Source organism: Piliocolobus tephrosceles, chromosome 3 (genome assembly GCF_002776525.5).
Source record: "Piliocolobus tephrosceles isolate RC106 chromosome 3, ASM277652v3, whole genome shotgun sequence".
In the NCBI taxonomy this organism is placed as follows: Eukaryota; Metazoa; Chordata; class Mammalia; order Primates; family Cercopithecidae; genus Piliocolobus; species Piliocolobus tephrosceles.
The window spans coordinates 181,768,928-181,796,831 of record NC_045436.1 but is presented as its reverse complement, the minus strand read 5'-3'; the positions used below and the strand labels follow the sequence as shown (position 1 = coordinate 181,796,831).

At 44.8% G+C, this 27,904-nt stretch overlaps 1 protein-coding gene across 11 annotated transcripts in view; it reads left to right on the top strand.

Moving 5' to 3' along the window:
• ADD1 (adducin 1) overlaps nt 1-27,904 on the top strand; it is an 86,790-nt gene that overhangs the window by 37,917 nt on the left and 20,969 nt on the right. For 6 of the 11 annotated variants that reach the window (XM_023206808.1, XM_023206805.2, XM_023206807.1 and 3 more), the window contains exons 4-12: nt 2,469-2,620; nt 13,078-13,158; nt 13,716-13,865; nt 16,788-16,931; nt 17,037-17,135; nt 17,860-18,036; nt 23,919-24,263; nt 26,900-27,001; nt 27,669-27,758. In XM_023206808.1, coding sequence (XP_023062576.1) covers nt 2,469-2,620; nt 13,078-13,158; nt 13,716-13,865; nt 16,788-16,931; nt 17,037-17,135; nt 17,860-18,036; nt 23,919-24,263; nt 26,900-27,001; nt 27,669-27,758 — 1,340 coding nt within the window. The remainder of the gene's footprint in view (nt 1-2,468; nt 2,621-13,077; nt 13,159-13,715; nt 13,866-16,787; nt 16,932-17,036; nt 17,136-17,859; nt 18,037-23,918; nt 24,264-26,899; nt 27,002-27,668; nt 27,759-27,904) is intronic. The other 5 variants (XM_023206810.2, XM_023206809.2, XM_023206815.2 and 2 more) reach the window with 1 other exon arrangement.

The following is a 27,904-nucleotide window of genomic DNA, read 5'->3' as shown; positions in this document are numbered from 1 at the left end:
CCCTCCCTTTTTTTTTTTTTTTTTTTTTTTGAGATAGAGTCTCCCTCTGTCACCCAGACTGGAGTGCAGTGGCGTGATCTCGGCTCACTGCAAGCTCTGCCTCCCAAGTTTATGCCATTCTGCTGCCTCAGCCTCCTGAGTAGCTGGGACTTCAGGCGCCTGCCACCCCGCCCAGCTAATTACTTTGTAATTTTAGTGGAGACACGGGGGTCTCACCATGTTAGCCAGGATGGTCTTGATCTCCTGAGCTCGTGATCTGCCTGTCTCGGCCTCCCAAGGTGCTGGATTATAGGTGTGAACCACCGCGCCCGGCCCTTCCTTCCTTCCTTTTTTTCTTTCCTTTATTTTTTTTCTCTCGCTTTGTTGCCCAGGCTGGTGTCAGACTCCTGGCCTTAGGTGATCCTCCTGCCTCAGCCTCTCAAAGTCCTGGGATAACAGGTGTGAGCCACAGCATCTGGCCAGTGTTTATTGGTTTTTGAATGCTGAACTAACCTTGCATCCTTGAGATAAAGCCTGTTGGTTGTGATGTGGGTGTGTGCTTTTTTAAATATTACTGTATTATTTGCTAAAATTTCATGAAGAACTTTTTAGTGTCTATTCATAAGAGATATTGGTCTGTTTTTTCTTGTAATATCTCTGTGTGGTTTTGCTATCAAAGTAACACTGGGCTTCATAGAATAAGTTGGAAAGTGGCCGGGCACAGTGGCTCATGCCTGTAATCCCAGCACTTTGGGAGACTGAGGTGGGCGGATCACAAGGTCGGGAGATCGAGACCATCCTGGCTATGGTGAAACCCCGTCTCTACTAAAAATACAAAAATTAGCCGGACATGGTGGCAGGCACCTGTAGTCCCAGCTACTCAGGAGGCTGAGGCAGGAGAATGGCGTGAACCTGGGAGGTGGAGCTTGCAGTGAGCCAAGATCGCACCACTGCACTCCAGCCTGGGCACAGAGCGAGACTCTGTCTCAAAAAAAAAAAAAAAAGAATAAGTTGGAAGGTGTTCTGAAAGAGTTTATGTAGAATTGGTATTCTTCCTTCCTTAAAGGTTTTGCAGAATTGACAGTGAAGTCATCTGGATCTAGAGTTTTCTTTGTGGGGATGTTTTTAACTGTAAGTTTTGCTTCATAGCTATTCAGGATATCTGTTTCTTCTGGAGTGAACTTTGGTAGCTTTTATCTTTGAAAGAATTTGTCTGTTTCATCTAAGTTAAATAATTTGCTGGTATAGTTGTTTGTGTAATCCCTTTATTATTTTTTTAATGTCTGTAGGATGGGTAGTATGTCCTCTCTCCACTTCTTCATATTGGTTATTTTATTTTATTTTATTTTTTGAGATGGAGTCTTGCTCTGTCTCTCAGGCTGGAGTGCAGTGGCGCGATCTCGCTCACTGCAAACTCCGCTTCCTGAGTTCACGCCATTCTCCTGCCACAGCCTCCCGAGTAGCTGGGAGTACAGGTGCCCGCCACCACGCCCGGCTAATTTTTTGTATTTATTTTTAGTAGAGACGATGTTTCACCCTGTTAGCCAGGATGGTCTCGATCTCCTGACCTTGTGATCCATCCACCTCGGCCTCCCAAAGTGCTGGGATTATAGGCGTGAGCCACCGTGGCCGGCCCATATTGGTTGTTTCTATCTCCTGTCTTTTGTTAAGTCTGGCTAGAGGTTTATCTTATTTTATTATTTGTATTTTATTTTTAATCTTCTCAAAGATTCAACTTTTGCTTTAATCAAAAAGCCTTAAAAACACTTTTCTCTACTGTATACGTTTAATGCTGTAAATTTCCTTTTAAGCACTCTTTACTGCACCCCACAAATTTGGCTATCTTTTTGTTATTGATTTCTAACTTAATTGTGTTAGTATTGGAAAACAGTCATTATGAAAGTGTCTTTTGGCCGGGCGCGGTGGCTCAAGCCTGTAATCCCAGCACTTTGGGAGGCCGAGACGGGCGGATCACGAGGTCAGGAGTTCGAGACCATCCTGGCTAACACGGTGAAACCCCGTCTCTACTAAAAAATACAAAAAGCTAGCTGGGCGAGGTGGCTGGCGCCTGTAGTCCCAGCTACTCCGGAGGCTGAGGCAGGAGAATGGCGTAAACCCAGGAGGCGGAGCTTGCAGTGAGCTGAGATCCGGCCACTGCACTCCAGCCCGGGCGACAGAGCGAGACTCCGTCTCAAAAAAAAAAAAAAAAAGAAAGTGTCTTTGAAGTTGTCAAGACTTTATTGCCTAATGTGGAAGATAAATATCTCAGAACCATTAGTATTTGATTTACATTTGATAAGAAATGTTAATCTTTGAGGCTTTTTGATAAGTCTGGCTTTGTTGCCTTGGCTGTTCACAGCTGCGAACATAAGCACTACAGCCTCAAACTCATGGATGGCTTCAGGTGATCCTCCTGCCTTAGCCTGAGTAACTAGGACTAGAGGCGTATACCATTGCACCTGGCTGAGTTTTGTTTTTCTGTATTTCAGGTCTTGGTATGGTGACTCCTGTGAACGATCTTAGAGGATCTGATTCGATTGCGTATGACAAAGGAGAGAAGTTGTTGCGGTGTAAATTGGCAGCGTTTTATAGACTAGCAGATCTCTTTGGGTGGTCTCAGCTTATCTACAATCATATCACAGTGAGTATTAAATGGGGTAGTAACTGAAAGATAAATGAAATATTTTGTGTCTGGCATCATCTCTTTCCATTTAGGAGAAGAGGAAAGCAGGCTGAGCTTCAGTAAGTCTAGGAATACCTCTTCTGATTCCTGACTACAGAGTCTGATAACCTGAAAATCAGCCAGTTTGGGTTAAAAGTTACAGGAATAGCAGTTCTTGAAAATTTCTTTCTTGCATGCTAACCTAATAAAACAACTAAGTGTTTACCAGATTATACACAGTTTCTAAAATTATTTTTATGCTTAAAAAGCTAAGAATGATGATGTTTTCTTTCTGAGTCTGACCAAAGCCTTCCATCTCTCAAACTTATTTCTTCAGCTATTCCAGTTTTAACTATTTTTCAACATTATTAGGATCTCTTTTCCTTCATTCTGGGTATCTGCTTTCTCTGGACCAAGTGCTGTTCTAACTGGGGTTTTATCAGTGGACAACATGAGTCCTTCCCTTGTGGACGGTCACTTTTTCATCCCAATCCATTAGCCTATTGTTCACTCCCTACTCTGTCCATCTTGTATTTCCTGGTCCCTCATTTCAGTCATACTCTGCCAATCCGGTGCTATCCCCCCCAGCTTCTGAGCAGCCAAATCCTGCTGTGGAAGCCCTCCCAGCAGTGCCTAGTGCCTTTCTCCATAGATCCACCCAAATCTCAAATGGACCCAGGACAGCCTGGCAACCAGAACTCATCTGTCTTCCAACCTCACTAGCATTCAAGCCTTCTCCACTATCTTTGAGACTCCTGACCTCTTTCTTCCACCAAATGACCTCATCATGTCACAGAAAAAGTGGGTACCCTTACTGACATTTGTAGCCATTCTGTACACTTGACCACCTGTTACAATATCCTGCCTTCTGCCTGTGGCCAGACTTTGCTCCCCTGACTTGGAATTCCACCCTTCCTGCCTTCTTAGATTCCCAGTGCATTGCCAGGGTTCTTCTGTTCCTTCACTCGTTGGTAGAGATCGCTTCTTCCTTTGAACTGCTTCCTTCCTTTGGTTTTGAAACTTGTTCCAGTCTTCTGTTTGTTTTCATGTCACTTCTTTTAAAGGATATTTTAAGTTGTTAGTACAGTGCCTGCTGTTTGTATCAAGTGTACCTTATACAGATGCCTAATTTCACCAATACTTGCATCCCTCGAGGCAAGCAGTGTGTGCGCTGTTGAGTTTGCTGAAGCATTTCCTCCGTACTCACACGCACGTAGATTTTTCCACACGTGGACTCATAACTAGCAGTGCTTTGTTAAGCTCCATTCTGGACTCAGAGGAATGCTAAGCCTCCTGAGGTGATGGTCTGGAGCTCACCTTGTGGTTAGTGTGTTGTGCCTCTGGGACTTGATATTGGTCTCTGCCAGAGAGACTGAGTTGGCTTCCATCCATCTGTTCTTGTTTCCGCTTAAATGAACTTTTCAAAATGCAAGCCTTACCATGTCGTGCTCTTGTGTGCAGCACGCTCACTCTGTGTAGAATGTCACTGCTGCTTTATTCCCTGTAGCAGTTACCCCCATCCATTCTGTATGTTTAGCTGTAACTGTCCCTCTCTGCCCACAGGAATATAAATTCCACAGGGAGAGCCTCTGTTGTGGTCTCTGCTGTGGCCCCAGGGCCCATGGCACAGAGTAGGCATGCAGTAAACCTATGTCAGGTGAAAAACTGAATGAAACCCCCTGCTCAACTGAAGTGACTTCAGTAAGATTGTGAACAAGAGCTTGCTGGGACCTTTTGACATTTGATGTGTGGGTCCAGTTAGCCTAGCACAAATGCCAGCTCCCTTCCTGGTAGCTACAGGGAAATTGCTGGCCTCTGTCATCTAATTATACTTGACAGAATGCTCTAGTGGAGATTTAATGCTAAATGGTTGCCTGAAGATTAGTGCCATGAAAATGTTACAGCTGTGATAGGAAATGTAATCCCTAGCTGTAATAACAGCTTCACATTCTTTGCAGGTTTTAAAATGCTGTTTGCCTAGTCCTATTTTGAACGCTGATTAAGTAAGTTTGAATTGGTTAAATTGTTTGTTTTCTCCTCCTTTAATTGTTTAAGAATTGGCAAAATTAAAACATAAGTGTTTACTCTTCTGTAAATTATCACCATGGGGCTTAATACCAAATAGAAATGAAGTTACCTAAAATGTTTCCTGTGTCTTATAAACTAGAACTAGAGAATCCTTAAGGAAGAAAGGTGTTGGTTTATTTTGTTTTACTATTATGGCATCCATTTCTTATTTACAATCTAGGTATGGTACAGATGCTTAACAGAAAAGCAAATACTAACAGTATCAACAAAAAGTGACAGCAGGTCATTCTGCCCTTTAAAGAGGGTCATAGGGATTTTCTGCTAAAGGGATTTAAATTTGCTAGTAGGTGTTAGAAGATTGGAGATGATTGTCTGAAGCAGATCTTTGTTTTAAGATTGCATTGGATTTGGAGAAGTGTTTGTGGGGACTGGGGGAAGGGGGACAAGACCGGGTGGCCCAGTTAGCACAGTGTACTGGGCTTCCTCTCTTGGTGGCTCTTAGCTGATGGCTTGGCCTGTCCGTCCTGATGTCAGTGGAATACCTTCAAGGCTTCACACCTGCAGAACCTGGCTGGTGCTCGTTCAACTCCATTCTGGATTCCAGAGAATGCTAAGCACCGAGGTGATGGTCTGGACCCACCTTTGTGACCAGTGCCCTGTGCTTCAGGGATGTGATAGTGGTCTCCTCTGGAGGTACTGAATTGGGTACTGTGTTGGTCTGCAACAGGAGAGTCTCATTCTTCGTACACAGAGAAGGGGCAGTACATGTGTGGGAAGAGACACACACACGGAGAGCAGTGCTGGTCTGACGGGGAGGGACCACTGCAAAGGAAACTGACTTCAAAATGTCCTCTATTTTTACTCGATGTTTGTAATTTTGCACTTTCTCCTTTTTGCTTTAGATTCAGAGAATTGAATGTTTTAAGCCTGTAAAATTAAAATATGTATTAATAGATCTGTTAAGCTTACAGTTGGAAATAAATGTTAAAATAAGTAGAGAGGGAAACATTATTATATTAATTACAGCATTATTATTACTGTTTTTGAGACAGGGTCTCTCTGTCACCCAGACTGGAGTGCAGTGGTGGAATCTCGGCTCATTGCAACCTCCACTGCCTTGGTTCAAGTGATCCTCCTGCCTCAGCCTCCCAAGTAGCTGGAACAGGCATGTGCCACCATGTGGAGGTGTACACCACCATGCCACTGGCTAATTTTTGTATTTTTAGTAGAGACAGGGTTTCGTCATGTTGGCCAGGCTGGTCTCAAACTCCTGGCCTCAAGTGATCTGCCTGCCTCGGCCTCCCAAAGTGCTGGGATTACAGGTGTGAGCTACTGTGCCCAGCCCAGCATTATTTGTAATAATGAAATTATTATTATTATTATTATTTTAGGCAGAGTCTCGCTCTGTGGCCCAGGCTGGAGTGCTGTGGCATGATCTTGGCTCACTGCAACCTCCGCCTCCTGGGTTCAAGCAGTTCTCCTGTCTCGGGATACCAAGTAGCAGGGATTACAGGCACCTGCCACCACACCCGGCTAATTTTTTTGTATATTTACTAGAGACAGCGTTTCACCATGTTGGCCAAGCTGGTTTTGAACTCCTGACCTCAAGTGATCCACTCACCTTGGCCTCCCAAAGTGCTAGAGTTATAGGCGTGAGCCACTGCACCCAGCCAATAATGAAATATTTTAAGAATCCTTAAGTATTCAGAAGTAGATAGGAAATGGCTCAGTTATTCAATATCAATTTGAGAAAATGTTGTATACTATGAAAAACAGTTACAAAATTATGTAGAACAAGTGAAACATGAAAAATGAAAGGTATTAGAAATGAGAAAATATGAAATGTATACTGTTTACAGCTATATGAAATATGTGCATATATATATATATATATATATATAGACAAAAGAGAAATGACTGACCAAAAAAACAGCTCTGTAATATTTTTAAAATGTGGAACCTGACAGCATGCTTCTAAAGTTAAGATGGAAGAGCAGAAGGCCAAGAATAGCTAAGACACTCGGCCGGGTACAGTGGCTTACGCCTATAATCCCAGCACTTTGGGAGGCCAAGGTGGGTGGATCACTTAAGGTCAGGAGATCGAGACCATGCTCGCTAACTCAGTGAAACCCTATCTCTACTAAAAATACAAAAAATTAGGCGTGGTGGCGGGCGCCTGTAGTCCCAGCTGCTTGGGAGGCTGAGGCAGCAGAATGGTGTGAACCCGGGAGGCGGAGCTTACAGTGAGCCAAGATCGTGCCACTGTATTCCAGCCTGGGCAACAGAGTAAGACTCCGTCTTGGGGGAAAAACAAAAATTGCTAAGACACTCCTGAAGAACAGCTCGGCAAGGAGATTTTTCCTACCAGATGTCAAACTTAATATAAAGTGGTGGTAATTAATATAGTGTCCTTTGGGCAAAGGAAGATGCAGATGGATCAGTGGGACCGAATTGCATGCATTGAAACAGAAATGCCGGGGTCGGCATTGCAGCTCAGCGGAATGGGGGACGAACTTGGCAATGACGGGTGTTGGGACGCTTGGGTAGAAAAGTCACAAGTGGAAATAATTATATGAGACTTCTATACTATACATAATTACAAAGCAATCCCAGTGAATTAAAGATTAAATGTGAAACGTAATACTTTAACAATTTTAGGACTAATATAGGTGAAAACCACTGGCCTTGAACCTCTGGCCTAAGGAAAGATGTCTTGTGATACAAAAATCACTTGTCATAAAAGAAAAGATGGTTAAATTTGTCTACATTTAAAGTAAACAAAATTTTTCCTTATTAAAAGATAACATAGGCCAGGTGTGGTGGCTCACGCCTGTAATCCCAGCATTTTGGGAGGCTGAGGTGGGTGGATCACCAGACGTTAGGAGTTTGAGACCAGCCTGGCCAACATGATGAAAACCTGTCTCTACCAAAAAATACAAAAAAAATTAGCTAGGCATGGCGGCATGCTTGTAGTCCCAGCTGCTGGGGAGGCTGAGACAGGAGAATCGCTTGAACCCTAGAGGCAGAGGTTGTAACGAGCTGAGATTGCGCCACTACACTCCAGCCTGGGCAGCAGAGTGAGACCCTGTCTCAAAAAAATAAAAATAAAAAAAAAAATAAAAGATACCATAAAGACAGTAATAATAAAAGCTGCAACCTGGAAGGTTTGTCTCACGTGTAGCTGGGGCTGGGTGCAGTGGCTCACGCCTGTAATCTCTACACTTTGGGAGACCAAGTTGGGCACATCACTTAAGGCCAGGAGTTTGAGACTAATGTGGCCAACGTGTGAAACTCCGTCTCTGCTAAAAATACAAAATTAGCCAGGCATGGTGGCGTGCGCCTGTAATCCCAGCTACTCGGAGGCTGAGACAGGAATCACTTGAACTTGGGAGGTGTAGGGTGCAGTGAGCTGAAATCGTGCCACTGCACTCCAGCCTGGGCGGCAGAGTGAGACTCCATCTCAAAACACCAAAAAAAAAAAAAAAATAGAAATCATATCTGGAATAGATAACTGTCAGTAAGAAAAAGACAAACCAGTATAAAATGGACAAAAGGCAAGAAAGGAGTTTCACAGAAGGGGAGCTAAGAATGCCTTATAAAAATATGAAAAGTTACCGAAATCATTTAGTAACCAGGACATTATAAATTCATATCACAAATGGCATAGATACCAGATTTTTTTCTTTTTTTTTTTTTTTGAGACAGAGTCTCATTCTGTCACCCAGGCTGGAGTCAGTGGCATGATCTCTGCTCCCTGTAGTCTCCACCTCCCAGGTTCAGGCGATTCTCCTGCTTCAGCTTCCCGAGTAGCTGGCACTACAGGCACGTGCCATCACACCCCACTAATTTTTGTATTTTTAGTAGAGACAGGGTTTCACCATATGGGGCAGGCTGGTCTCGAACTCCTGACCTCGTGATCTGCCTGCCTCGGCCTCCCAAAGCGCTGGGATTACAGGCGTCAGCTACCGCGCCTGGTCCCAGACATCAGATTTTAATTTTTAAAAAAGATCGGCTGGGCGCGGTGGCTCACGCCTATAATCCCAGCACTTTGGGAGACGGAGGAGGGTGGATCACGTGGTCAGGAGATGGAGACCATCCTGGCTAACACGGTGAAACCCTGTCTCTACTAAAAAATACAGAAAACTAGCCGGGCGAGGTGGCGGGTCCCTGTAGTCCCAGCTACTCGGGAGGCTGAGGCAGGAGAATGGCGTAAACCCGGGAGGCGGAGCTTGCAGTGAGCTGAGATCTGGCCACTGCACTCCAGCCTGGGCGACAAAGCAAGACTCTTGTCTCAAAAAAAAAAAAAAAAAAAAGATGGTTGTAGATGCACAGAACTATCATGTACTTACTACTGGAGGACTGTATCTTCAATTGGGCTCTTTGGAAAATAACTTGGTGTTACTTCCTAGTTTATTATGCTAGAGAAACTTGAATACGTACAGTAGGAGACAGGTATAAGAATGTTTATGGCAGCATAGTTTTTAATAGCAACGACTGAAACCACATCCACTTATGGAAGAATAGATTCATAAATTGTAGTGTATTCATTGAGTGGATACTATACAGCAGTGAAAATGAATTATAGTCATGTTGGTCATAATCTGGAGGAATCACAAAAATAATGTTGAGAAAAAGTCAGTGAAAAACAGTATGATTTCAATTATGTAAAGTTAATAAGCAGGTAAAAATTAAACAATAAATTGCTTAGGGATGACTGGGAAAACTGTAAAGAAAAAAGGGAATGCTTAATACATAATTCTGAATAGTGGTTACTTTTGGGTTATGAGGGAAGAGAAACAGCTTCAGAGATAACTAGAATTATTATATTTCTTTCCTTTTCTTTTCTTTTTTTTTTTTTTTTTTTTGAGACGGAGTCTTGCTCTGTCACCCAGGCTGGAGTGCAGTGGCGCGATCTCGGCTGTCTGCAAGCTCTGTCTGCCAGGTTCACACCATTCTCCTGCCTCAACCTCCCGAGTAGCTGGGACTACAGGCGCCCGCCACCTCGCCCGGCTAATTTTTTTTGTATTTTTTAGTAGAGACGGGGTTTCACCGTGTTAGCCAGGATGGTCTCCATCTCCTGACCACGTGATCCACCCTTCTCGGTCTCCCAAAGTGCTGGGATTACAGGCGTGAGCCACCGTGCCTGGCTACTAGAATTACTGTATTTCTTAAGCTAATTGATAGATACGTGGATGTTTGACTTACACTTACATTGTCTTTTATCTTCTAAATACCCTTGTATGTGTGTTTTCAAAATAAAGGCTTTTAAAATAAGCAAAAAAAAAAAAAAATCTGAAACTTAATCTTTTCTTATTTTCTTCCGTATTTTTCTTCATTCCAACCAGTATATACACAGATCCCTTGTTTTATGTTTTTTTTGACTGAACTTAGGAATTAAGACAGCTGCTTACTTTTGTGTTAAATAGTTTAAAAGGTCAGCATGGGCCAGGTGCAGTGACTGCTGCCTGTAATCTCAGCACTTTGGGAGGCCAAGGCAGGAGGATCATTTGAGGTCAAAAGTTTGGGACCAGCTTGGGCAACATAGTGAAACCCTGTCTCTATTTAAGCAAAAAAGAAAAAAGAAAAAAGTCCGCATGCTTTTTAAGATAAAGGAGGCTGGGCACAGTGGCTCACGCCTGTAATCCTAGCATTTTTGGAGGCCAGAAAAAGTGGACACATCACTTGAGGCCATGAGTTTGAGACCAGCCTGGCCGACGTGGTGAAACCCTGTTTCTACTAAAAATACAGAAATTAGCTGGGCATGGTGTGCCTGTAATCCCAGCTACTCAGAGGCTGAGGCAGGAGAATCACTTGAACCCGGAAGGCAAAGGTTACAGTGAGCTGATAACATGCCCCTGCACTCCAGGCGAGAGAATGAGCTTTGTCTCAAAAACAGGAAAAAAAAAAAAAAAAGAATAAAGGAGCTGACTTTAGGAAATAGAAAGCAAGGCTGACTCAACTTTGCAAAGAAGTGGGTCATAGAGATTTATATAGACTGGGTGTTGTAGTTCACCATCCATGTAAATGACCCCAGCAATGATTTACTGTTGCTGCTCCCACTACCACTAATGATGGTAATAATGGGGAGATGCCATTTATTGGAAGCTTTATTGTTGACACAGGCTCTTTGCACCCCCACTTAGTCATGAGGAAAACAGGGTGCCCAAAACACCATAGCCAGTTCTTGGCAGAGCTAGGATTTGAACCTAAATCTTATCTGACTTTGGATTTTGTGCTCTTAACCCTGTTATGCTCTATTAAGGCAATCAGGTGAGTTTAGCCTAAGGATCATATAAAGGGAGACAGGATAGATTCAGATGCCTGAAAATTAGATTGTAGAAGGGGGTTAGACTTTGTTCTGTGTTATATACTAGAGGCAGTGGTGACAAACACAGGAAAACAGATTTCTTCTCAGTGCTAGAAAGAACGTTTTAATCCTTAAGTCTCTCCAGCAGCTGTTTGTCATAGTGCTTCAGCACCCATGACGTAGTGGGCTCTCATTGAGTAGGTGGCCATTTCTTTCCTGAATGACGAAATGAGGGAGGCTGGAGTGAGCATCCCCATCACCGAAACTAGAACAAGCAGACCCTGGGTGTACTTCGATTTGGGCCACTACAGAAGAGATCACTATGTGGGTTAGGAAGCTGGACTAAACACCTTAAGTCCTTTTCAACAAACACTCAGCCCCACCTATCTGACCCCAGTTAGGATCTGGGTTCCTTAACCCAGCAGTAGATGTGTTTGAACTTAATCTTTAGGAAGCCTTTTGAGCCTATACCAAGATCATTATAAAAACTAGATTGAATATTTTTGAGGGCAGGTCTCTTCTTTTTTACTGCTGTATTCCTAGTGCCTAGCATATGCTCGATGCATAGTGTAAACCAAGTCTGAATTACTGTGGAGAGAAGAACATACTGTATGAAGAGACAAACCAACGAAGGCAATGAGGATGTGGTGTTGTAGAGACTTAAAAAATGGATTATGCTGGGCACAGTGGCTCACATCTCTAATCCTAGCATTTTGAGAGGCTGAGGCAGGAGGATTGCTTGAGCTCAGGAGTTCAAGACCAGCCTGGGCAACTTAGTGAGACCCCATCTCTACCAAAATAAAAATTTAAAAAATAGCCAGGCTTAATGACTTGTGCCTGTAGTCCCAGCTACTCAGGAGGCTGAGATGTGTGAATCGCTTGAGCCAGGAGGTTGAGGCTGCAGTGAGCATGATCGTGCCACTGCATTACAGCCTGGGCAATAGAGTGAGACCCCATCTCAAAAAAATAAAAATAAAAAATGATTGTTCAACATCCTACAGGTTGGTTTTAATTATTATTTTATTTTATTTTATTGAAATAGGGTCTTATCTGTCACCCAGGCTAGAGTGCAGTGGCATGATCATGACTCACTGCAACCTCTGCCTCTTGGGTTCCAAGTGATTCTCGTGCCTCAGCCACCTGAGTGGCTAGGACTGCAGGCACCTGCCACCACACGCGGCTAAGTTGTATATTTTATTTTTTTTTAGTAGACATGGGGTTTTGCCATGTTGACCAGGCTGGTCCCAAACTCCTGGCCTCAAGTGATCCACCTGTCTTCGCCTCCCAAAGTGCTGGGATTACAGGCTTGAGCCACAGTGCCCAGCCTAGGTGTTAAGTATTTTTAAAAATTCATTTTGTCAATGTCTACTGCAGCAAGGAGAAAAAAAAAAGGACGTTCTGTTTGACTTTTCAAAAGTAAGTTTTGGCCAGGCACAGGGGCTCATGCCTATAATGCCAGCACTTTGAGAGGCCAGGGCAGGCGGATCAATTGAGCCCAGGAGTTTTTGAGACCAGCCTGGCCAGCATGGTGAAACCCTGTCTCTATACAAAATACAAAAATTACCGGTCATGGTGTTGTGGACTTGTAGTCCCAGCTACTCGGGAGGCTGAGGTGGGAGGATCACTTGATCCTGGGAGGCAGAAGTTGCAGTGAGCCATGATCACGCCACTGCCCTCCAGCCTGGGCAGCAGAGTGAGACCCTGTCTCCAAAAAAAAAAAAAAAAAATTGTAAGTTTTGGTTTTCATTGTTATATCCCTGAGGGTGAGACCTTTTTGTCTTTGACACTGGTAGCCACCAGAAAGTACAATAGAGTAACCCAGCAGTAATGTATTGACCTGTCAGAAGGCTCGTGTGGAACTGTTTTTTTCCTGTATAAAGTCAGTTACCATGAACGTGAGCAAGAAGCACTTTATATATGTGATGAATTGGTACAATAGAATAATGGAAAGCTTCCAGTACCCCTTAGCTTCGTGACAGGCATTGTTCACGAACACTTCCCTGCATCGCTCACTCTAAACAAACCTGTGAGTTTGTAGCCTGAAAGAGGTGCCAATACTTTCACTTGGATCTTTGCGCTAATTCAGTCATTTTCCCCACAGACCAGAGTGAACTCTGAGCAGGAACACTTCCTCGTTGTACCTTTTGGGCTTCTTTACAGTGAAGTGACTGCATCCAGTTTGGTAAGAATGTCCTTCTCTTTGGCAGCTTGTATGTGCAGGTCATATTAGGTCATTTGACATCTTCAGATCAGCTAAATATATAAAACCCAAGAAACAAGAAAGCCTGTGTTTTGTGTGATGTGTTCAGTTACAGAAAAACCTTTGAGAGAAGTTACAAATATTGTAGCCTTGGGTTTCAGTGGTTTCTAGTTACGGTAATTTGAAGTCCTCTTGCGGTGGGGTACATTGGCTCACACCTGTAATTCCAGTACTTTGGGAGGTCAATGCGGGTGGATTGCTTGAGTCCAGAAGTTCGAGACCAGTCTGGCCAACATGACGATACCCCAACGCGACAAAAAAATACAAAAATTAGCCGGGCATGATGGTGCACACCTGTAGTCCCAGCTACCTGGGAGGCTGAGGTGGGCGAATTGTTGGAACCTGGGAGGTGGAGGATGCAGTAAGCCGAGGTTGCACCACTGCACTCCAGCCTGGGTGACAGAGCCAGACCATATCAAAAAAAAGGAAAGAAAAATGAAGTCCTCTTGGTATTTAAATGTTTTGTTTTTAATTTTCAGGTTAAGATCAATCTACAAGGAGATGTAGTGGATCGTGGAAGCACTAATCTGGGAGTAAATCAAGCTGGCTTCACCTTACACTCTGCAATTTATGCTGCACGCCCGGACGTGAAGTGCGTTGTGCACATTCACACCCCAGCAGGGGCCGCGGTGAGTGGCTGCCCTGGTAGCACCTCCAGTTTTAAAGCTGCTTAGTGAAAGGCACCGCACATTTCCTCTGACCTGCCCTTCCTTGTTTATAGTCAGTAAAACTACTTTTGTTGAATATAAAAGAAATGGTTTACCACTAAGTGTGACTTTCTTAAAATAGTTTTTTTTTTCCTTGTAAGGGATCCATATATCCCATTTAATTTTGAAAAATGTAATAAGTCTGAAAATGCCTATTAGATTTAACAATTAGAAAATTATGGCTGGACATGGTGGCTCATGCCTGTAGTCACACGGCTTTGGGATGCTGAGGTGGGAGGATTGCTGACCCCAGGAGTTGGAGACCAGCCTGGGTAACATAGTGAGACCCCGTCTGTACAAAAAAAATTTAAAAATTAACTAGGTGTGATGCATGCCTGTACTCCCAGCTACTTGGGAGGCTGAGGTGGGAAGGTTTTTGAACCAAGGAGGTTGAGGTTTCAGTGAGCTATGATTGTGCCACTGAACTCTAGCCTGAGTGACAGTAAGACCTTGTCTCAAAAAAGTAAAATAATAGTAAACAAAACAAAGTTATAGAGACTTGAGGGAGAGGTAAGATTTCAGGGTGTCAAAGACTGTGGGGAAGTGCAAAATGGCAGCAGTAAGCAGGCACCTTGTTTGAGAACAAAAATGGGAAAAGAAGGAGAGGGCAAGCTGGGGTGGTGGGTTCAGGGTGCTGTGGGCTCAGGGAAGGGTTTTTGGGGTGCGGGAGACTTGAACATGAGGATAGTCTGTGAGGATGAGCTGGGGAAAGGGAGAGGTTGAAGCCTAGAAACCAACCTGTCCAGCTCCTCGCAGCCATCCAGCGGGACCCAGGCTGGATTGTGACGGGGAGAAGAAAAGGAGCGGCCGGGGGAAGAGACGCAGGCAGTGCAGGCTGTTACGAGGCTTGGCTTCCAAGCTGCTCAGGAACCCTCCTCTTGCCCCTTCTGGTATGAACGGGCCACCCTGACAAAGCCCCAGACCTCTCCGTATGAAAGTGCATATGCAGGCTATCTGCTCAAAGTCATGTGAAAGCACAGTACTTGAGAAATATGCTTTTTATCACCAATTCTGTGTAAGGACTTTTGGGGTTTATTGTACAACAGATGACCTTATTGATTCAGTAATGCTGTATTTTAATTGATCTTGGGTTTTTTTTTTTTTGGAGATGGAGTCTTGCTCTGTCACGCAGGCTGAAGTGCAGTGACGCACTCTCAGCTCACTGCAACCTCTGCCCCTTGGGTTCAAGCAATTCTCTTGCCTCAGCCTCCCAAGTAGCTTGGACTACAGGTGCACACCACCACGCCTGGCTGATTTTTGTAGTTTTAGTCAAGATGGGGTTTCATCATGTTGACCAGGCTGGTCTCGAACTCCAGACCTTAAGTGATCTGCCCACCTTGGCCTCCCAAAGTGCTGGGATTACAGGCGTGAACCACCACACCCAACCTGATCTTGATGTTTTAATGTCATGTGTGTTGGATTATTTGGATGAATATTACCTCTGGTTGGTTTCACTCTGAACGTAAGGTTCTTATGTCAACATCGTGGTTTAATAGATACATCATTGTGTGAATGATGTGATTTTTTTTTTCCTGGAAGAATGCATGTCACTCCAGCCACTAAAATGTTTATGAATTTTTAAGAAGTATTAAAGGTACTTTTGACAGTATGGTTATGAACAGCTATCATGTAATGTGTTTTTGTTTGTTTTTTTGAGACAGGATCTCACTCTGTCTCCCAGGCTGGAGTGCAGTGGCACGATCTTGGCTCACTGCAACTTCCACCTCCTGGGTTCTAAACGATTCTCCCACCTCAGTCTCCTGAGTAGCTGGGACTACAGGCACATGCCACTTCACTTGGCTAATGTTTGTATTTTTTGGTAGAGATGGGGTTTCACCATGTTGACCAGGCTGGTCTTGAACTCCTGGCTTCAAGTGATCTGCCCGCCTTGGCTCCCAAATTACTGGATTTATGGGCACGAGCCACTGTGCCCAGCCTGTTTTTAAAATTACCAAAATAATTTTGCTTGGTAAAGAAATTTCTTGTATGAGAGCTGATACTGTGGAAGGAGTTAAATGTGGTATTATCTTTTTAGATGAACTTTTCTGTATGGAATTGTTGGTATATAAATTGTATATATGTAATTATATATATACAAACTTGTATAAATTTGCTTTCATCTAATTTTTAGGTGTTTCAATGTTATCTACAACCTAAGATAAAAAGTACACAAAACTTTAGAGCACTTGGAAAACCTCCTCCTTTTTTTTTTTTTTTTTTTTTAAGAGATGAGGGTCTCATATGTAGCCCAGGCTGGCTTTGAATTCCTGCGTTCAGGATTCCTTCTGCTTCAGCCTCTTGAGTAGCCTCTTGACTACAGATGCATGCCATCACATCTGGCTAATTTAAAAAATATTATTTGTAGAGATGGGGGTCTCTTTGTTGCCCAGGCTGACCTCGAACTTCCGGGCTCAGGTGATCCACCTGCCTTAGCCTCTTGAATGTTGGAATTACAGGTGTGAGCCACCATACCTGATGGGAAGCCTTCTTTTGAAATGTGCTGAGTCCTCAGAGGAGTCTGTGGTCTGCTCCTTGCACTAGATGCAGTGCTCATTGTATAATTAAATCCAGGTTTACACAGCACTTATAATCAGTGGGAAAAAGTCTAGAAAGATGTGGATTTTCTTTTGAAGCTCTCCTAATTTAAGGATAATTTTGTTTTTAAGTGTGAATTGTTAGCACTGGAAGTCAAGTTTGTCTTAAGTTCATAGATTGATTTGTTTTCAAGAAGAGAACAAAAACACTTCCCTTCCTATTTTATTTCTGCGAGGAAAGCATTTACCATATCATTGGTCATTGTGTAACCCCGGCTTTCCTTCTTCATGGCGACCATTTGGTCTCTAGGTCTCTGCGATGAAATGTGGCCTCTTGCCAATCTCCCCAGAGGCACTTTCCCTTGGAGAAGTGGCTTATCATGACTACCATGGCATTCTGGTTGATGAAGAGGAAAAAGTTTTGATTCAGAAAAATCTGGGGCCTAAAAGCAAGGTCAGTAGGCGTCTAATCTGGTATTTAAAGTACGGCAGAAAGAAGAATAAAGCAAAGGACCAGTCTTCTTGCCCAGCTCCATAGAGCATTCCTGCTTCCCCTCAGGTTCTTATTCTCCGGAACCATGGGCTCGTGTCAGTTGGAGAGAGCGTTGAGGAGGCCTTCTATTACATCCATAACCTTGTGGTTGCCTGTGAGATCCAGGTAGGGGACAGCCATTCCAATCACTCTGCGGTTTATTTAGATGTGTCTGGGGTTCACATAGATTTTTTGATACTTACTGAGTAGGAGAGGAGTCTTTGAGCAATCTCTTTGCCGAAGATAAGCTCATGCATTTGGGACTTGATCAGGACAAATGCTGTTTCACTGATTGAAGTTGGCAAAGGATTACTGGACTTTTCATTTCTAATTTTTAAATTTTCAAATATGTCCATCACTACCGTTGATGGAGTACTGGTGTGTACCAGGCCTGGCATCAGTTCTTAGCGTGTGTCATCTCATACGTGATGTCGTGTGACCCCCCACAGTACCTTTGAAAAAGCAGGCATAAAAAAGTAGAGACTCAGAGAGTTGCCTGCAGCTTACAGCTGTGAGTTCCCCTCTGCTCTGTCAGCCCTTAGTTCATGTTCTCCCCTTTGCTTCTTGACTTATGTCTGTGGCGTAGTGAGGTCCCAAGTCCTTTGTAGGATCCTGAAAGGTGCTGTGTTTTCTCATTTCTCTGCCAACTTTGGTGCCCAGTATTTTTGTCATGCTAAAGAAATACATCTGAAAGTAAGCTTGTGATCAGTCTATCACTATGCATTCTACATTTTCTATTCTTACACTCTAGAGATTTGGTTTCTTTTGAAACCTGCAATTTTATTCAAGTCATCTGACCCTTTTGATCTCAGTAAGGAACTCAAGCCATGCTGTGTGTGTTTTGGAAAAGGTTCGAACTCTGGCCAGTGCAGGAGGACCAGACAACTTAGTCCTGCTGGATCCTGAGAAGTACAAAGCCAAGTCCCGTTCCCCAGGGTCTCCTGTAGGAGAAGGGACTGGATCTCTTCCCAAGTGGCAGATTGGTGAGCAGGAATTTGAAGCCCTCATGCGGATGCTTGATAATCTGGTAAGAGTGGTGCCACTGCTTGATGATAAACCTTATGTCTAAAAGCACCATTGTTGGTGTTCTTACAGCAAGTGAGATTGCTGTCTTTATGCAGTATCTGAATATTTTCACCCTCAAAGTCATGAAGAAGCAGTAAATTACAATAAAATATAGAGGTGAAGGGTTCCTGGTATTGTTTTTTTTTGTTGTTTTTTTTGAGAAGGAGTCTCGCTCTGTCACCCAGGCTGGAGTGCAATGGCATGATCTCGGCTCACTGCAAGCTCCGCCTCCCAGGTTCACGCCATTCTCCTGCCTCAGCCTGCTGAGTTGCTGGGACTACAGCCGCCCGTCACCATGCCCGGCTAATTTTTTGTATGTTTAGTAGAGACGGGGTTTCACCGTGTTAGCCAGGATGGTCTCGATCTGCTGACCTCGTGATCCACCCACCTTGGCCTCCCAAAGTGCTGGGATTACAGGCGTGAGCCACCGCACCTGGCCTATTGTTTTATTATTATTATTTTTTTTGAGATGGAGTCTCGCTCTGTCTCCCAGGCTGGAGTGCAGTGGTCGGATCTCAGCTCACTGCAAGCTCCGCCTCCTGGGTTTTTACGCCATTCTCCTGCCTCAGCCTCCCCAGTAGCTGGGACTACAGGCGCCCGCCACCTCACCTGGCTAGTTTTTTTGTATTTTTTAGTAGAGATGGGGTTTCACTGTGTTAGCCAGGATGGTCTCGATCTCCTGACCTCGTGATCTGCCCGTCTTGGCCTCCCAAAGTGCTGGGATTACAGGCGTGAGCCACCGCACCCGGCCTGTTTTATTTTTTAAAGATAACCTTTGTGTTTGGACTCAGTGGGGACGAGAGCACAGAGAATGCGTAGACTGCTGGATGACCAGCTGCATCAGCTCAGTCCCCGCTGTCCCACAAGCAAGCGAGAGAGGTGGCGCTTAATAGGTCAGTCAGGTACCTAGGCTTTTGTGTTAACAGCAAGTCCTGGCTGTTTGGGGCCTGATGACTGTGTTACATGGGTATCCACTCCCTGTCCACGGTGTGGGAGCCCGTGAGCTGCTTATTGCAGGGACAGAACCCGGCATAGTCCAGAGGGCAGGCCCATGGGGCCTCTAGCACACAAGGAAAGTGAGCCCACACTGTGATAGGAGGACACGCAGGATGTGTTCTGTGTTACAGGGTTGCCGTGAAGAATTTTATTCTTTTGCAAGGACTGGAAAGAAAATTTTATGTGGAAGGTAGCCCTTGGAAATGATCTCAAAGAATAGGTAGGATCTTAGCCTGAGTTTGAAAGCCTGGGGGAAAAAAAGAGGATGACAGCGTGAAGAGGCCACAGCACAGCTGCAGACAACGGGAGTGGGGAGATGGGAACATGCACCATACGTACACCTTTCAGGTTCATCTTGACTTTATCAGGATCATTACTCAGTTCCTAGAGCTGTATAGAACACTGCACTTGGGGTCTCAGTCCTACAGCCACATCATCAGACACAGGGCTCTGGAGCAGATCCCTTCCATGCTGCACATCAGACCTCTTCGATGGGGGTCACAGTGGTCCATCCTAACACCACGTGACCTCAAGAGGTGTAGATGTGAGGACATGCCAGTGTGGGGAAAGAAGGCCTCAGAGGGGCCAGTGTCCTTGTATGCTGCCAGCCAGTACTGGACAGGATCACAGATCACAGATGAGATGGGTGGCTTCAGGAGGCAGGAAGTTTAACTTGCCTGAAGGTTTGGAATAAAGAGAATTCATTGGTCTGATTCAGGCTATGTTAAATGTTCTTACTGAAATTCTTTGCACTTGTGATGAATATTATCTGCTAGAAAGGAAAAACTGAGGGTTTTCTGCCTGGGTGTGAAAGTCAATCAGTGGAGTGGAGTAGACTCAATCAGTGACAGAGGAACAGAGAAGGCAGAGTCTAGCATAACTTTTCAAAGCTCATATAATCAGTAAGATTGATTGCATTAATTGACTGTCTACTATTGAGTCATGAACGGGACACAGTTCTTGCCCTCAGGAGTTTATGACCTAATAAGAGAGATGGACAAATGAGTCCCAAATGAGCCCTGCCCCTGTGATCTGTGCAGTCATAGGCATGATGAGAGCTTGCAGGCAGAGGTGGGTGCTGATTGGTCAAGGAAGTAGGAAGAGGAGCAAGAACTCACGAAGAAGGCTGAAGAAGTACTTAGAGTTGGGTGGCCAGTCAGGGTAGTGAAGCTGCAGGAACTCACAGCTGGAGAAAGCTTGAGAGTGGGACAGCCATGGCCCAGGTGTGTGTCAGGAGCCAGGTCATTCAGCATGGCTGCACAAGGTGAGGAGGGCTGGGGTTGGACCAGTTACACAGCCCCTGCCTGCTGGTAAATACGGCAACATTTCACTGCTCTTCTACTTAAAGTCAGTGTAAGGAAGAGGGGAGAGGGGGTCAGAATGCACAGCAGCCACCAGAGACTGCGCTGAAAGCACGTCCTAGAGGGGAAGGTCAAAATCAGGCAGAAACTCTGATTTGGTAGGGAAGGAAGAGAAGGATGAATGATTGATAAGTAAAACATTCATTACAAAAAGCATGATGAATGTTTATTCAGTGTCCTTAATGTGTACAGATTGTTTTAATATTAGAAGGCCATATAATTTATGACAAATAAACTAGACAGGAATCACTAATCATAGTCCATGTTCTCATGTAGCATTGGGATTGGCATATATGTTGTTTGCTAATAACTAAGTAGAGAATAGTTGCCAATTTCCACACTATAATGTATATTGCAACCGAGCACAGTGGCTCACGCCTGTGATCCCAGCACTTCAGGAGGCTGAGGTGGGAGACCAGGAGCTTAAGACCAGCCTGGACAACATAGCGAGACTCCTCTCCACAAAAAATAAAAAAATTTCAAAAAGAGAGATATATTTCATTGGAACTTCTACAGTTAGAAAAAAATGCTAAATTGTTCCCCCCACAAAAAAAAGTCAAGATACAATTTCAGTTTCTCAAAGAAGGAACAAATCCATATATATTTTTTTCTTTCTTTCTTTTTTTGGTAGAGACAGGATCTCATTATGTTGCCTAGGCTGGTGTTGAACTCCTGGGCTCAAGCAGTCCTCCCACCTCAGCCTCCCAAAGTGCTGGGATTACGGGTGTAAACTACCGTGCCTGACCCAAATCCGTATTTTTAACTACAAGCCAGGTAGTAGTTCTGAGGTCTGAGTATTACTTCTGATTTTGGTTTAACAGCATTTAAAGGGGAAGAATAAAGAAAAATCCATATGGTGTCAGGAAAAAATGATGTTGATGAGTCCTGGGTGGTTTATTCTGAAGTTATGGAGATTACTGAGTCCTGGCTCTTTCAGCAGGAGGAAACTTGAATTAATAAGAACTGTGTTTTTCTGCAGGTAGTCTTTATGGCAGAGTCATTATCTTTTATTATTCCTCAACAAAGCATGCTCAGAAATGGGAAAATTGCCAGTACAGACATTTACCTTATCTTTCTGAGGATAATTATGAAAATAAAACCCAAAACAACTCCATTAGTGATTGTTATTACCTTTTTAAAAAAATGTAGGCCAGGCATGGTGGCTCATGCCTGTCATCCCAGCACTTTGGGAGGCCAAGGCAGGCGGATCACCTGAGGCCAGGAGTTCAAGACCAGCCTGGCCAACATGGTGAAACCCCTTCTTTACAAAAATTAGCCAGGTGTGGTGGAGGGTGCCTGTAATCCCAGCTACTCAGGAGGCTGAGGTAGAAGAATCGCTTGAACCCGGGAGGCAGAGGTTGCAGTGAGCCAAGGTCAAGCCACAGCACTCCAGCCTGGGTGACAGAGTGAGACTCCATCTCAAAGAAGACTCCATCTCAAAAAAAAAAAAAAATAAGTAAATAAAATTATGGGGGACCAGGCATGGTGGCTTATGTCTGTAATCCCAGCACTTTGGGAGGCCGAGGCAGGCAGATCATCAGGTCAGGAGATCGAGACCATCCTAGCTAACACAGTGAAACTCCATCTCTACTAAAAATGCAAAAAATTAGCTGGGTATAGTGGCACGTGCCTGTAATCCCAGCGACTTGGGAGGCTGAGGCAGGAGAATCGCTTGAACCCGGGAGGTGGCGGTTGCAGTGAGCCAAGATGGCGCCACTGCATTCCATCCTGGGCAGCAGAGTAAGACTCTGTCTTGAAAAAAAAAATAAATTAAAAACAATTAAAAAAATATATTGACAGAATGATTAGTAATGAAGGTGGCCCCCCAAAAAGAGCAGAGGGGAGAGAGAATTCTGAATTGAGAGGTATGTTTCTAGAGTGCCACCGCCAGCAGGGCATGGGCCACTGAAGTTTCATGTATATCTGGCCCATGCAGTCCTTCCAAGTCCTAATTCTCTTGTGATGTATTGTGAAGGTGCTGTGAGTGACTTGGTTCAGGTGCGAATCTGTTAGGTTGTTTAGCAGACAGCTCTTCAGCATCCCCTATATTACCTGTCTGTGCTGTGCAGCAAATCACTACAGACCCGGCGACTTCGAGCAGCAGCCATTTATTTCCCAGCTTCTATGGGGCAGGAGTCCAGGCACAGCGAACTCAACCTAGGGTCTCATAAAGGCTGCATTCGGGGTGTTGGCTAGGGCTGGTTCTCATTATGAGACTTGACTCAGAGGGTCCACATCCAGGCTCTTCTAGACTGGGGACAGAATTCCTTTTCTTAGGGCTGAAGCATTCTTGGCAGCTTTGCTTCTTCAGATCCAGCAGTGGAGAGAGAGACTCTTATAAGACAGGCGCTACACTCTTCTGTGATACAGCCCATCGTCACCTTTTGTGAATTCCACTACTTAGAAGAAGTCAGACATCTCACCCGTGCTCACGGTGGGAGGGGATGACAGGAGCTAGGGGCCTGGGGCCACTGTGGGGTCTGTCACATTCAACAAGCGCTGAGCACTGGCCGGGAGACATGCAGAGGATACCGTCCTTGCCTTAGAGATGCTGTCTGTGGGAGGCCTCTGCAGACGAGTTGGTCCAGTAGAGGCGTGAAGTAAGTGGGGCCGTCTTTTACCACAGAACACATGGCCACGAGGCAGAGCTGGAGGTGAATTTGGATGTTGTTGTATTCAGATGTAAAGTAATTTTGCTGAGAACCAGTTGTCATGAGTATACTTACTTACCTTACTTACCTAAAGATTATCACAGTATTTAAACTGTGACTTAAGAGGTAAAAATCTATTAAGTAGGTTGACGAGTATAACCTGCACAGTAGCTGGCAGCAAGTAAGCCCTGTTTGGGTGTTCAACTTTAATTTTCTGCTGAAATATGTAAGCAAGAGAGTGCACCTACCGCAGGTGTTCAGTTTGTTGATTTTTAAAAACCGAACTCTCTGTATAACCAGCAGTCAATAAGAGCAACAGTAGCAGCACCTCAGAACACCCCCAGCACCTCCTTCAGTTCACTTGTCCCATCCCAGGGGTGACAACTGTCCTGTCTCCCAGGACAACCAAAACAAAGGTTGTTTTGCATCTTCTGCACTTTTAATGAATGGAGTTACATGGTCTATGTTCTTTGCAGATTGGTCTCTCTCACTCAGCTTTGCCTTCACGAGAGTCGTCCACGTGGTTGGTTTGGAGCACATTGTGTCTCTGTAGGCCATCTTATGGAGACAGTACACTATCCATCTCCTATATGGATGGACCTTTGGGTTGTTTCCAACTGTGGTTTACGAGGAGTAGGGTTGCTCTTCACATTTTAATACCTGGCTTTTTGGTGAACACGTTTGCTTCTGTTGGGTATAAAATTAGGAGTGGAATTGCTGAGTCATAGGGTATGCATGTGTTCAACTTTTGTGGATATTTCCACATGATTTTCCAAAGTGAAACCCTGTTTTGAGATCTGGAATATTGACTGTCTTTCACTCTCCTTGGACCCTAGGGCTACAGAACTGGCTACCCTTATCGATACCCTGCTCTGAGAGAGAAGTCTAAAAAATACAGCGATGTGGAGGTTCCTGCTAGTGTCACAGGTTACTCCTTTGCTAGTGACGGTGATTCGAGCACTTGCTCCCCTCTCAGACACAGTTTTCAGAAGCAGCAGCGGGAGAAGACAAGATGGCTGAACTCTGGCCGGGGCGACGAAGCTTCCGAGGAGGGGCAGAATGGAAGCAGTCCCAAGTCGAAGACTAAGGTGTGGACGAACATTACACACGATCACGTGAAACCCTTGCTGCAGTCTCTCTCGTCCGGTGTCTGCGTGCCAAGCTGTATTACCAACTGCTTGGTCTGTGCCTACCTTACTGTTCATAGTTAGATGACGTAGAGCAAGTTGGGTAGCTGGGGCTTCGGAGGCTTTGGGAATCCAGCCTTTCTGACCCAGGTGTAAAGCGAACCTTCCTTATTCACTTTCTTGTCTGAACCTAAGTCCACTGAATGCATTACTCAAATCCGGGTAATACTGTCTACTTGAAACTGCTTAAGATGTAATGTGACTCTGCAGTAGTTCCAGTGTATCTCCGTATATAGCAGAAATACAAAATAGTGTACATGTATTAACCTACAAATAGGAGCTCTTCTGATTTAATTCAAATTGTATTCAGGGACTCTTAATATTTCATGCACAAAAAGACACTTCAGTCCTAAACCTCATATTTTAGTGTTGTGGACTCCAGTGGTTTCAAGTCACTAAAGTTTCTTCTTTAAGTCTTCAGTGTTTTCTTAAGCAGTTTTCCCTCGTGGCTCCCTGGCGTGTTCTCTGCTGACCCTTGTCCCCTGCCCTTAGTGTTACTCCCCTGCTTTCTATCCCAAAGCCTCCGAATGCACACCCCCAGCTGCCCTCTGCATGGACTGTTGCATGTGAGTAGACGGCCATAGTGGTGAGTCATCTTCTGACTCCTGCTGGGTGCGGCATGACCCAAGTGCAGCGCAGGCCATCTGCAGGCACCAGCGACAGACGCTGCAAGGGTGCTTCGTTTCAGCGGTAATGCCGCTCAGTTACCGTTTGCCCTGAGAGGTGCTCCCATGTCGTGGTGCTGAGACCTCCTCTGAAGATCGGTCTTTACTCCTCCTGTAACCTACCTCTAACAGTCCACCCAGCTCTGCTTTAAACTGTAGAAGAGGCCCATTTCCAGAAGCCCCTGGAATGGAGGATACAGAGGCTGAAGCAGACTCATCTATGCATGACTAGTTCATTAGGAGTTCAGCTGAAGTTAGATTCGATGCTCTTAAAACCTGGGCAACCAAATACATAAAGCGGGGCTTTCTTTTCCCCTTCTAACAGTGCTTTACTTTATAGATTTATTTAAAGAAAAAAGTTGTATCTTCCCCAGGTGGTCCTGGTGTTTTCCTGATGCAGTTGGTGAGAAGCCTCTGTGCTCCTGAGCGGCCATGGCACCTGGGCAGGGACCCTGTGTGGCCGTGGGGCTCCGAGCATGGGAGTGCGTCTCTCCTCTTCTCTCCTCCCTCCTTGTCTCCTTTCCCGCCCTTCCTGTCTTCCCCTTTTCTTTCATTTGTTTATTTTTTAGTTGTTTCACTTGTTAAAGGAAGTGGGCCTTATTAAAAAAAAAAAAAAAAAAAAAAAACCCAAAACACCTTTCTGTGGCTGATGCGAAGCACAGTGCTGAGTTGCCGTGAGGAATTTTCCCCAAGTGTTGAGGCAGCAGCGCGAGCTGTATTTACCGTTCGCTTGCAAAACAACTGAGTCACTTTTAGGCCTTTTAGTCAATGTGTACATCCAAGGGGAGGCCTTGCTCCGCATTTAAATTTGTTTCTTACTGTTCTGGAGGGATACAGATTCCATGCAGTGCTCCCAGGTTGGTATCTTTTCATTTATAATGACTGTTGTTACTTTTTCAAATGTGTTCAAGTTTCTGAGGTTGCTGTTTGAATGTTTTGACTAAAAATTATTTTTAATAAAACGCTGGAGTTGTTTTTATCTGAGAAGATAACCATCAGTGAGTACCCACAGCGCCATGCCCATTCCACACTCTCCTCGCAGTGGCTCAGCGTTTGACGGTTTTGTTGCTTTTTTTTAAAGTTGTATGGTTTATGGCTATCTTCCTGCCTCTCGAAAGTATTCTGAAAGGCATAACATTTGCTCTCGAAGATGGGCTTGTTTTAATGTTCAGTGCCTACTCATGCCTTAGAATTTGAGGAAAAATCTCAAATTTGATTGGAGATCCAAAAAAAAATTATGAGTGGAAGGCTGAGCATGCTGACGCGATGCACTGATACTAAAACAGCCTTTAAATATTAAGGACTCATGAAGCGCTTCAAGTTTGTTTGGGATATTTTTGTAACACTCAAAAATATTAAGTTATATAAAATATTTGACATCACCAAACTCTTCTTCCAGGTAGCTACTGTGTAAGTGTCCGTACAGTAATTTTCTTGGGTTGGAATAGTTACGCAGACAGTGCATTCTGATGCTGTCATTTATTTTAACACAAAACTTTGGTGATGCCCACTCTTGCCTCACGGTGCAGGCTCCTCCCTACCCCCGGGTAGCAGCATCACATTGCTTTTCATGACCCTGTCATCTCATGCTTCCAGTTGGCTTTGGTGTTGGATGATTTTCAGAGCGGTGAACCAATGGTCTCTGAGGGGCCTCCCCTGCTGGTCCCAGGGTTATGGGGCTCAGCTCTGTCATCAGCCTACCTTGTGACCCAGATTCAGCTGGGCTTTCCAGATGGTCCTTTTCCATCAGTCATGACTTTGACTTCCACTATTAACTGATCTTCATGTGGCTGCATCCTGCTCCCATGGCGACTCTGCTGAGTGACCCAGAAGATGTGGTCATTGGTTCATTCCTCTCTGTGATGTTCAGTGCATGACCAGATGTGAGATAAACTGAATAGATTGGATGCTATGTCACTTATTGTTGTCATAATTCTGACTTTTCAACTGTTCTTGATATTACAGTGGACTAAAGAGGATGGACATAGAACTTCCACCTCTGCTGTCCCTAACCTGTTTGTTCCATTGAACACTAACCCAAAAGAGGTCCAGGAGATGAGGAACAAGGTGTGTCCTGCGTCGGCACTCAGTGGGGGCTTGGGTGTGGGATTGGAAGGGATGCCAGCTGCTTTGGTGGGTGGGGGGGTGTGCTTGCTTCTAGCAGAGGACATCTGCTGTTATTGCCACTGTTGTAGCTGAAGCCATCTCTTCCCACTGCTGCTGTTCTACCATCAGTGTGAAGTATGAGCAGCAGACATTTTTTTTGGGCCCTGTTGATTCGTGAACTGATGTTTGCTCACAGGTCAGAACTGGAAGCTGCAAACCTGTTCTTAACAAGAGCAGACTCCTGTCCCTGATTTTCAGGGTTCGTTCAAAGACTTATGAGTGGCATTTGGTTTATCAGAGCAGGAGCCCTGCCAGTGCTCACATCACTAGACAACGGACATGCAGAGTGTTAATGACACCAAGTTAATGACAGTGAGAGATAGGTGCCCTGCCCAAGCATCTGAAAGATGTAGGGAGCTGGGAATAGTCTCCATCCCTGCAGACCAACACCCCACTAAGCAGGCATGGTGCTCACTCAGAACACATGGGGCTGTCCTGCCTGCGTAGGGTACGGGGAGAGCTGAAGTGTAGCTTCCATGTGGCTGGGGCCCAAGTGCACGGCAGCATGGCTCCCAGGCAGCATGGCTGCTCAGGACCGCTGATATGTGCCTCTCCTTCCTATCCTCAGATCCGAGAGCAGAATTTACAGGACATTAAGACGGCTGGCCCTCAGTCCCAGGTTTTGTGTGGTGTAGTGATGGACAGGAGCCTCGTCCAGGTGAGAGCCCAGAGTGTCTCTGACATTAGTGGGTGGTGGCTGTGTGACCGCCTTCTCCAAAGTTATTCTGAAATTGAGAGAGTGACTTTATGAGGTAAGTATTCTAGGCAACCAGTTACCTTTGTTAAAACCTTCATGATGAGAAA